The sequence below is a fragment of the Erithacus rubecula genome, assembly GCF_903797595.1.
Source record: "Erithacus rubecula genome assembly, chromosome: 3".
Lineage (NCBI taxonomy): Eukaryota > Metazoa > Chordata > Aves > Passeriformes > Muscicapidae > Erithacus > Erithacus rubecula.
In genome coordinates, this window is record NC_136689.1 from 99,237,579 (window position 1) to 99,249,439 (window position 11,861).

Sequence of the window (11,861 nt, forward strand, 5' to 3'; positions counted from 1 at the left end):
CTGGGCCAGAAAACAAGGTTGGATGATATTTTGTTCTGAGTTTTCACTAGCCAGAGAAAGAGAAACTGATGGTGAGGAGGCTCTCCACTGCCATGCCTGTATTTTGCATTGATTAGCTCAGTCTGGCTATCTGCAGACTCTGCAGGGGTGTAGTTAGCAAATTACTAACTAATTAATTAGTTATTAATTCCATGAGTCAAATTCAGGCCTTTATACATTTATTATGCCCTTCCCAAGTTTGATAATTTGAGAGTCAGGGGTTTTTCTATTAGCTCTAGTATATGATGAAGACTCACAGCTCTAGAGCTTCATTCATCTCTGGTAGCAAATTGAGAGAGCAGCCTGATGGCTGATGTCCTGAGGTTTCAGGCACAGGTGTTTAAAACACAGTTCCCTGGCTTGTCTCTTGCTTTACTTCTCTTTTACCTGGCAATGATGTCCACACAGCTGGACTTCCACATCTGATACTTGTTCTCCATATAAATTTGTTCTCCTCTGACTCTCTCTGATAGGGCTCTTCTTCCCTCCACAAAAAGCCTTATGGTCATTATCTTGCTCATTATCTGCTGAAAGGACCTTCTGCACCAAGAGATTTTAAAAAAGGCTTGTGTAGTTCTCAGGTGGAAATTCATTACAGCAACATTAAGTAGGAGAGATTTCTGCCTCTCCTTTGTTCAGCTGCCTTCTGCCTAAGCATCCAACATATGTCCACCCTAAACTGGATGATTTTATGCATCTGAAAATCCCTCCAGATTTACAGTAGCTGAGTGCAGCTGAGTATTACACATAGCATCCTGAATAAGACAACATAGCTGCCTTTAAATGAACAAGCTGATAAAAGGCTCCCTGCTCTAGTGTTTATTCCACTCTCATCAGAGACTCTGACAGTGTCTGGAAAGTTAAGATATGGCAGGGGAAAAAATGAATTACAGAAATGAGGGATCCCTCACAGATCATCAATCTTTTCCTTGCATTAATTATGAGGGATGCCAACTCAAGCACTTCTGTTGATCTCTGCTGAAATGGTCCTTCAGGGTAATAGCACACTTTTTCAAACAACCTGTCTTTTAAACCATTTCATGTTTTGACTTCAAAATCACTACTTAAATGCCATTCCAAACCCCATGTGTTTGGTGGGACTTGAGGCCCAGCTGTAAATTTCCCCACCACAAAACAACTTTTATGAGTTATTTCTTCTCTGACTCCAGAGGCTTTTATTGGCACACAAGGATGTGAATCAGGTAATACACCTAGGAATGTGGTCCTTCTCCTGTCGTCCTTTGCTCCCCTCTTCTTCCCACCTCCTTGTATTCTTTTTTTCATCTCCCTGAGTCCCTAGCACTGAGACAGAACTTGGAAGACCAGGGTGGTATTGATTTCCACTGAGAAAGCAGGAGGCAGGAAAATGGGGGCCAAAATGCTAGGTAGGATGCTTCCCTTCAGTCATCACCTTGGGATGAGACTCTGGGCACTGTTCTCTGTGCACCTCTCCTGTGCTCTTTGAATGCAGCGACCATGGTGGTACCTGAAGGCTGCACTGAGCTTGGTCCTGCCTCTCTGGCAGATGTGCAGCCAGCTGGGCTGGCTCTGCTGTGCTGCCTGGCCAGCTGGAGCTAAGCATCACTGTGGGCCAAATGGCTGCTCTACTGTGACTAGCTGAAATCCAGGATGTTAGCTTGAATGTTTGCTGTGGATACCCCACACTATTTCAGGATGTGATTCTATATTTGCATAGCACTAACCAGATGCTTTTCAGATTGTGTTCTAGTTAAGTACTTTTACTAATACTCCATAGTCATGTCTTGCAGTTGCAACCTCTGCACATTTTCCACACATGTACACTGAATTATTATGATCTCCTGTGCAAAAATTACACTAAGGTAGTGGATTCCTGGCAGTTTGTAATGCCAGTGGTGTCAGGCTGCCAGATGCAATCTGAACATGTCTGTGTAGGGCATGCAGGGCTCTCAGGTCCTACTCTTTTTTGCTCCTGTAATCAGAGATAAGTGACTTAGTTTAAAATGAATGGGGCAGCTGGCTAAATGCTCAAGCAAACAAAATGATCAAAGGGACAAGCCCAGATGTTTTACATTAGCTCTACATATGGAGGTACCAGGGAGAGCAGCAGGAGCACCAAACTAAAAAGAAACCAGAGAAGCCAACTCTAGTTTCAACCATAACATGAGGAGCTGGCTATAAATACTACATTCCCCAGTGTGGCTCCCAGAGGACGTGCTGTAAGTATTTCTAAAACCTACAGGAAAAGCGTGTCTGCTATTGTCTGACTTATTTATATTCATCCTCCTGGTAAATATTAAGAATTATCATTCTTAGCATCTATAAAAATATACTTTAAAAATCATATTTTTGAAAGCTACTATGAGTTGTAACAAGGGTTATTTTTTACACAAAATTTATATTTTGTGCAGCTGGTGCCAATGCTGTTTTTTTCCTAGGGTACTGATTTGTGGGATTTTCTTTACCACATTTAGTACACTTTAAAATTTCAAATTCATAGCTTTGGAGTCCAAGTTACTGTGAAAGACCCAAGTTATATCAAGATTTACTGTGGAAAAGGAGCCAGGTTTTTATTTTTGTCTCTGGGGAAGTTTATGATAGAGTGAGATAAACATCCAAAATAGTTAAGGTTGTTTATCCTGCATCACCAAGAAGACATTCTTGACATCACTTGTATACAACTGAGCAGGGGAGCTGCTCAATCAGCACTGACAGAAATCCAGCCCAGATCACCTGGCCTTGGGGTATACAGACCTTACTTCAGCGTGATAAAATCTGCTTCTGTTGGGATAAAACCTGAACTGTTCACATAGACACATTTTGGTGCATAAAGACTCCTTCTGCAGTTGTGTTCCTTCCAGGGAATTATTTCAGGACACTTTACCTCACTTTGACATATATCTGTAGTATCTTGGGGCTTGCAAGGAGGAATGAATCCTACAAAACAATCTGGTGACATGCTTGTCCAGTGTAATGACTTGACTAACAGCTCCAAATCTGCAAGTCTTGGACTTGGGGAGCAGGGATCCTGGAAGTTGCCAGCAGGTAACTCAATCCACACAGTATTTTTCAACCAGCATAGAAAATATTCCTGTTCTTTTTTGACTCTTTGGTTTAGTGAAAGTCACCCCCTTGACAGTAAGAGGAGGGGGACATGCTGAATGCAAAGAGAATGGGAAGGCATTTCTCTGGAACAACTGGAAGTACCAGACTTGCAGTTGACAAGGGAAGAAGGTAAGAAGGGCTCTTGGCTGTGTTGATCAATAGTGCTGACATCTACTTTGTTCTTTACATATCTATCAAGATCCTAGGTTTAGTAGTATTTATGCTGCTCTTTGCATGATTATTGATTTAAAAGGTTCACTCCTTTTACACTCCGTGTATAAAAAGCTTGATGTGCACTTTAAAAGCTGTTCTCACCCCATTTTGCAGAACTAAACCCTATGAACATGCTTTTTCTTTCCCCTAATTCTTGTTTCATGCATAAGTGACAGTCACTCAGTGAAAGCATTGTGATTTGCAGTGCAGGATGAGTTCTTTGCTGGTAGATGTGCTGGTAGCAAACAGAGGAACACACTCATTATCATACTGGAGTCAAGGAAAGCTGGAGCATGACTCACTTAGGAATGCTTTGTCTTCCCCTAATTGCATAATTACCTTAGAGAGCTCACTGGCCATTTGGCATAGAGGTCATGCCTGTTTCCTTTGAGCACAGGAATAACTCCTCCTAGCTACTCTTAACAGGATAAAAAGGGGGATGTGAGAAAGACATATGGCCTTGGCCCCACTTTTCCTCCATATAATCCAGGAGCGGTATTTGTGCACTACAAAGTCCTTCATTCTCTGAAATGAGGAAGCCAAAGTTGACCATTATATAAGTAACATAAATCAGCACTTTCACCTTTGCACTGAGACAGGATCTGTATTGACAGGGATAGTGTGATATTCTGGGTTCTTTGGTGCTGGTACTTGTGAGATATGTTTTCTAATTAACAGGAAAAAAACAGAAGGATGGGGTTGCAATAAACAGGAATCTTTCCCACTATACTCATATGCTGTAGAGCCTAAAACAGAGATCTCCCCAACACCTCATTCTCACAAGCAATAAATAAATAAAAAAAAGAGATATGAATACTATAAATGCTTATAAAATATACATAAAAGCAGATTACAAACTAAGAGATCCTAATTTCCCATGAGAAAAACAGAAAATGAACTTGCTACTAGCATTTGCAGAATTAAAGGAAGGTTTGTCTGGAGGATTCTCCTGGAGCTCTAGGAAACTCAACAGTGCAGTTTTCAGGGTTCACACCAGCTCATGTATAGAACTGGTTAAACAAGACAGCAAGATACAACAAATGGAGAAAGATAGAATTGAACTATATGGGTAACTGAAGAAAAAATAATTTAGGTATCACTCTCTTTAGTCCCCCTGATGGGGGAAGCTAGTATTCTCCTTTGTAAACTGGTGGTGGCATCACTATGCAGTCAAACTTTCATCCCACTCTCCTCTTCATTACTTCTATGAATTCTCCATCCTCCTTCACTGCACACTGATGCATCCTCATCCAAAACAATCAAAGGAAATTTTCTCATGCTCTCCTTACAGCTCACCAGCTACTATCCCCTAGCTTATGATGGGGTATATACCCAGTAGGCTTAGGAAAGGGAACACTTGCAGCTGCTATGCTTCATGCTGACCCAGATGCTGGCAGTGTGTTTTAGAAACGCACACAGGATGGCAGCCTGGTTGGCTCTGTGAGAGTTGTGTGTGAATTTCAGATCCAAGTGGTCTGCTCTATCTTTAGTGTTGCCTCTCATGTACATGGGCTTCTCAGCTGTGTGTCTGGGTCCTCAAGAGTGTTTAGGATTACTCATTTGTTTAGCAGGTCATGATGGGTTACTTAAACCTTTCCTTCTTTTTTATCAGTGCCTTTTTAAATGGTGGGGAGCAATGCAGTTAAATGCTGTCTGAAATTCCATTAGGTTGACTTTTTGCGAGAAAACTCTGATTAGAAGTTTTCCAAAGAGAAAGTTTTTCAAGAGAAAAAAGCTGGAAGACACCTCCAAACCTGACTCCAGTGAGTGGAACTATTCTAATATGAAGAGGACATCACTTTAAAGCAAGTGATATGTTATGAGGAGAGGAAGGAAAATGAAGTATCTTAATTGCTAAGCTGAAAGGACTGGTCAGCAGTTTAGAAAATCAAAGGCTAATATGCAAGACAGATCCTCTTCTCAAGTACAGACTATATTAAAACTACATGTAACTTCAGCAGCTGACTTCAGAGGAAAATCAGGTTCTAGGTCCCAACTGTTTATGTTATCAAACAAGAAATGGGTAATACCTCTGCTCTTTTCATTCTTTTTTGAATCATTTTCTTTAAGAGTTAGAGAGTTAACACACCATAGTGCGGGTAGCTGCCCTGGGATCAAGGAACACTAGACAGGATCTAAAATAAAACCTCTTGCATTAGGATGGCGGCAGAGGAAACTATACAGAAAATGCAGTCCAGGAAAGAGTTCTTAGAAGATGAAGTAGGGATTAAGCCAGAGCCTATTTTACCATTTGCTAAAACACTCAGTGCATTTGCCTTCATGGGTTTTGCATTCCACAGGACTTCATGCTGGGTTAATAAAATCCCTCTCTTGAACAGGCCCTGGAAACTCAGACAGCCACTGACTGCCCATATGGCAGAATTTGGCTATTGCTATTAGACAGCTGTGGGAAGTTGAGGACAAAAAAGGGGGGGACAACACCAAAATCTTATGGATATGTAGACATAGAGGGAGACACATGGCTTTGCCTCATGGCAGGAGCTTCCAAAATATGTTCCTCATCAAAATGTCAGGATCCGCTTTAGTTTTACTTTCAGGAACTGTAATTGGCACTTCTGCTTTTTGTAGGTGATATGCATGTGATTTATGTGTGTGATTTAAACCCTCATACACTCTGAGCTTAAGTTTCAAGTGAATTTTAAAATAATTAGCACACTTACAAGAAAAACAGTAAACCACCACAATTTCTGTTGCTCACAAACTTTAAGGGAGATTGAATTTAGTGCTCTTCCTAAGGGAAGAAACTACATTCTTCTCTGTAACCCAATGCCAAACCACTGCTCTCTGTTTTGAGTAGCAAATGCCATTCTTACTGCGTCTAAAAGCCTAGACTGTTTCTTTTCTCAACATGTAATTGTGTATTTTGGTCCTGCTCTCAAACAGCAGTTTACCAGAACAAAGGAGTTATCTTTATGAGACAGTCAGGGAAACACACAAAGAACAGGAAGATGCAGCTAATCTAAATAATGACATTGAAAACAAAATAGCTATTGGGCTATAAATAAACAATATGGAGTAAATATCATTACTTTTATTAAGAGAAGACACAGACTTAATCCGTGAGGATAATGTCAACTTCTCTTTTCTTAGACTTTAGTTCTTATCTTTAAGTCAAGTCATAATGCAAGATTTCCTACTTTCTTCAACTTTTTACAGTGTGAACATTTAATAACACTTTTGGAGAAAATTGCGAAACTCAGATATGTATTTTTAGGAGAAAGATCAGCTTTTCTAAAATAGTAAAACCGCTCAAACCACTTGTTTTTGAACTGTGCGAACGCATGCATTCTTACGAGGCAGGAAGGTAAACATACACACGACTGCATTAATTAAGACAATACTCAGTTTCCTGCAACACAAAGGAATTTTCGTATTTAGACTAAGTCTTTAACGATGCAGTCTCCCATTGTGTGTATGTGGGTGTGCAAAGCAAAGCGCACAATTTCACACAGAAAAGCACAAGGATTGGTTCTGAGCTGGCGAGTGAACGGAGAAGGAATTAAATAATCCTCTCAACCAAAGCCAGAATAAACTTTCTGAGCGCCAAGCTCAGCCAGCCCCGCCACCTCACTTTTTTGGCAATACAGTCCTGAGCAGAAGCCTGATTCACGTGCCTTTTTATCCTCGGGATTGTCTTGTTGAGTATCCTGGGCAGGAAGCTGATCTGATCTGACTTACAAGATCTAAAACACGCACTGGTGCTTCCCCCTCCCGCACCCGGCCCGCACCCGGCGCTGAATCCGGCGGAGGGGAGCGGTGCGAGAGCCAAGAACTCCGGAGTGTCCGAGCGCACTCAGGCCACCAGGACACAGCCCAGCACTGGAAAAGGGCAAAGCACAGGGCCACGGCACCGCTCCCATCCCTCGGGTTCACACAGGCCAGCAGAACAGTCCAGCGCTGGTAAAACACCGGGACACGCACCGCTCCCATCGCTCGGGCTTTACCTGCTGGCGGGCGAATGGCCGGGCGGGATATCCTGCACAAAGCCCTGCTCCACGCCCGGGATCCTGGCCGGGCTGTGGGGATGGTAGGCTGTCAGCACCACGCTGCCCGAGTCCTTCATCTCCATGGTCACAGGCACATGCCGGCTGGTGACAGGGGCGAGCCGGCGGGAGGGCGAGTGGCCGTGTCACCGGCGCCAGCCCATGGCCCGGCCCGCCGCTCGGCACCGCCGGCTGTCAGGAGAGCTGCGGCACCGACACACCGCTCCTCTCCCTGTCAGCCCGGCTGGATTAGCATATATTCAAAAACACCGCCCACAAAACAACCGCGGGCAAATTACTACGTTCCTATGAAACGAGAAACCTGAGATAATCCTGCAATCCTGCACGGAACACTTCCTCCCCGAACACTTCTTCCCCGAATAGTTCTCCACTTCCTCTTATTTTTTTCCCCCCCCCCCCCCTCTTTCCTTTTAACAGCAAATTCGTACTACTCCTCCTGCTCCTGAGTTAGTCTCGTCTAAGTGCAGAGATCTCCTGGCTGTGCCGAGTGGAGAGCGCTCCTCAAACTCAGCACCTGGTCTGGAGGAGCAGGGAGTCTCCCAAGGGATGCAGAACCGAGTGGGCTCTGCTCCGTTTGACTCACCAAGCAGCGGGAGCTGTGATTTCCTATGTGCCGGATCATTTCTACGGAACTGCACTTGCCCGTCTCCTGAGAACAAATTAAGATTTCATTTTGCCCGATATGGCTGTGTACATAATTAGGAAGGCGCTGGAAAATGAGTGAATTATTTTTACAGCAGTGCGTGTTCACCTGGAGCAAACTTGTAAATAAATACACACCTAGATGCTTGATTTTTTTTTTTTTCATGATTCAACTCGATCTCTGTACGTTAATTAAGTGCTTTTCACTCGAAAGTAGACAATCAAGAAAAAGAATCAGGGTCCAATTCTGGAATAATACTCAGAGAAAACTCTGTAGGACAAAGTGAGAAAATTTGCACATCCCTTTACTTTCCTCTCACACTTCTCAGTGTTTGGGTTTCTTTTTTAAAAAGAAAAGTTTCTGATAAACGCCAATTCCTGAGAAGTACTCTCATGCTGATGAAATCACATGAAGGATGTCCCTAATTTTACTCATCGGGCCACAGGTCTCTGAGCACCCTGTGAGCACAGGTGTGAAAGACCAGCCTCCTGCACCTTTGTCACAGCTGCCAGCAGCATCCTGAGCGTAGGTTCTCTACAAAATGCTTGTTGGTCTCGTCTTTTGCATCTCCCTTGAGTGAGGTTGCTATCTACAGCACTGCTATGCAGTGCTACATTACACTGTCAGTCTCTCCAGCTGGTGAAGCAGCTCAGGTTTTGAATCATAGAATGTTCTTCTCACCTCCACATTCCCCTGGACTGGGTGTCCTGCCTGGAGGGACACAGTGGTTTCGGTCAAACATGTTGCTGCTACTCATGTAGGCAGTGCCCAAGTTAATTTTAAATTAGCCAGCGTAGGACACTGATAAAGGTACACTTGGCAGCCCTTCTTGCCAGACTCACCCAGGAAGCATAAATATTTGAATGTACAGAGCCTCTAAGCCTGCTCTTGCTCTGCTGTTAAGATATCCTGGATTAAATATTTTAAGGCCAGGTTGCCTAGGATAAAATCACAGCTGCTTACATGGCAGCATGGAGGCCTTCTGGGAGCCTCTGTGCAGCCATACACAGATGATAGAAATGAAGGAGAAGGCTGCAAGCTATCTCTGGACATATATCTCTGTATAGCTCTAAGTTATCTCTCTTGCTGCCCATGGCCATGGTGCCACCAGTGATGGCTGGGGTGAGTGCAATGACCAGTGTTCTGTGGTTACTGGGGTATTCACTCCTATCCCAGTTTTACATTTTATTTCCTGGACCAGAAGGTGAGAAAACCCCTTCTCTGTTGAGGGGGAGTGAATTGTGAATAGAAATTTATATTTGGCACAAATGCAAATAGCTACTTTGAATATTAATCAGCCAAAATGTGCATGTTAAACAGGATCGGAGAGCAAAAAATTGATTAATATATGTTATAAAATATATTTTTAAGGACTTTCTTCACAATTTACTTCAAGAAATTAGGCACCTGAAAAAGCATCCATAGTGGAAGGAACCAAAAACTATCAAAAAGGGAGTGGGTGTCATTTAGGAGATCAGGATGCTGACAAAATATTGGCTTAACTCCAGGAAAGCCTTTTTTCTCTCCTTTCTATTATAACTCTAGTCTTTTTGCAGTACCATCAGCCAAAAAGTGATGATTATGTGCTTTAAGATTTGTGTAGACAAAGCCCACAGTAGAAAGGCAATATATTTTTAGTGCTATTTTTATTTTTTCTTTCCATAATAAAAACCTTCAAACACTGAAATGACGTAGAAAGTATACAGATACCATCTCAAGAGAAAAATACATATAAATAAAGGAGGCCCACACTTATTAAATGGGATTTTCTCTCTAATAAAAATAAACAAGGAAGATTTTATTTGGAGATTTATAAAGTGCTGGTGCACAAACTGGAGGTTTAAGACTATTTGGCACAAGTACAAATAGATATTTTGAAAACTGATCAGCCAAAAGACATATACCAAACCAAGAGTTAAAAATATTTACATGCCTAATGGCTTTTGGGGTTAGACATCTGCATATTATTGAATCCCCAAAAATATGCAAAATCAACTAGACTCACATCAGCCTCTAAACAGAGTTTTAGCTGGGCTAGTGATACAGTCATAAGAAAAGTGTATGAGACAACATGAGCTGTACTCCTCTTCAGTTCTATCTGTTCTGCTCCCAACAGAGTAACATAATTTATTTTACTGGTTTATAAAGAAGTAAATAGGAAAGTGTTTTAATACAACATGCCTGTATTTCTGCAAGATTCCCTTGGATCCTAGATTGTGAAGTACTCAGGACTGTGATATTTCTAATTGTTTTTTCAGATAGTTAATATGGAAATGCCATGTTAGTGAGAAAAAAATGTTGTGAGGATGCTTTTGGTGGCATGCAGTAGAGTGAAGTTGCAGCAGGAGAAGAGTCTGTGGGGAGTCTATGGCCCATGATCCCATGAGCAGCTGTCTTGGGTTTTGTAGGCAAGGGGCTTGTGCTTTCAGATTTTATGTTGTACTTGTGTTCAGGGGAGTGCTTTGCACTTTCACACATTTGGCAAAATAGTTAATAAAAAATAATTGTATAAGGATTAGTGGAAGATTATTGGAGAACTAGGAGTAAGAAATCTTTACTGACCTGATTCTTCAGAAATGCAAGTTAGTGGCTATATACTTGTATGATCAAGCCTTCAGCTTCAGTTGTTGAAGAATATCTGTGAGAGCCATATACAAGAAATATAAACACACAGAAAGTCACTAGTTCAAGTTTACTGAAATGAAAAAGAAACTGTCATTGTTATTGATACCAATTTGGTATTTACATTGAATTAATTAATGACCACTTGGCAGCAAGATGATTGGCAACCTTTGCATAGCACATTTAATGTTTATTGCTTGGAAAGGAACTATAATGTTTTCAAACAGATTTTAATCAGCCTTTTCTGGTCAAGTTCAATGTGTGTTGTTACTTAAAGGAATAGGATTTGTAGCTAGGGGTTCTTACCCTGACATGGTGGGACCATTCACCATTATATTAAAAGAGCAGACCCAAAGAGCCCTGGAAAGTGGAAGATTCCCCTTTGAATTACAAATCACACAAAAATCTCTGAGTATTGAATTTCATTGCTCTTTTCCAGCTTAAATTGCCCAGGACAAAGTTAGACAAAATTAGCAAAACTCTGAAATTAATTTTGACCAGTTTCATTTCAACTTGGGTTAGATTAAATTTTAAAAGGAAGCTGTGTAAAGCACAGCATTTTTCACTGATTAAATCAAGGGAAAATGAGTGGAGTAATACATAGAAAAATGTCATCCTAGCACTATGTCTAAATTTCCACATCCCTCTTGCAATAAATTTTGCCTGTGTGAAAGTAACCAAAACCACAACTACTGTATTTCTTCTGTATTTCTTCATCTTTTTTTTTTTTTTTTTTTTTTTTTTTTTTTTTTTTTTTTTTTTTTTTTTTTGGTGTGGATTGTGGGGATGGGGGGCGAGCAGGCAAAGGATATCTTCTCTTACTTATCACTACCTTTTCATTTGGATGCAAAGACATTTGAGAGGTGGAAAGCAAAAAGCCTCATCACACCAAAGAGTTGGTGTCAGCAAAAAGCACCTGGACAGTCTGAGAACAGACATTGACACAGCATTGCATAAAAGCCAAGGTGCAGTGGTGTGTGCATGTTCTACTGCTCAGTACCAATTCACATTAAAAAAGTATCTGGGAAGGGGCTGACTTGGTGTCAGGAGAATTTTCACTGTGTCTTGAGGTCCATTTCCTTTCAGATAATTTTATGTGTCATGTAGGATAGTTATAAATCTTGGTTTAGCCCATGAACCTTATATTCTAGTGATGCTGGAAGGATTAGAGTCTTTTTTCTACTATAAAGGTGAGGTGTTTGTGTGCTTTGTTGTGGGCAGCTGGGAATGTAGGG

General features: G+C 41.6%; 1 protein-coding gene across 3 annotated transcripts in view; it reads right to left on the reverse strand.

Annotated features, from left to right (window-relative positions):
• ARHGAP28 (Rho GTPase activating protein 28) overlaps nucleotides 1-7,591 on the reverse strand; it is a 74,971-nt gene extending 67,380 nt beyond the window's left edge. Inside the window, exon 1 of one of the 3 annotated variants that reach the window (XM_079299684.1) lies at nucleotides 7,302-7,591. In XM_079299684.1, the coding sequence (XP_079155810.1) occupies nucleotides 7,302-7,426 (125 nt within the window). In that variant the 5' untranslated portion in view covers nucleotides 7,427-7,591. The remainder of the gene's footprint in view (nucleotides 1-7,301) is intronic. The other 2 variants (XM_079299685.1, XM_079299686.1) reach the window with 2 other exon arrangements.
• Nucleotides 7,592-11,861: the final 4,270 nt, after the last annotated feature.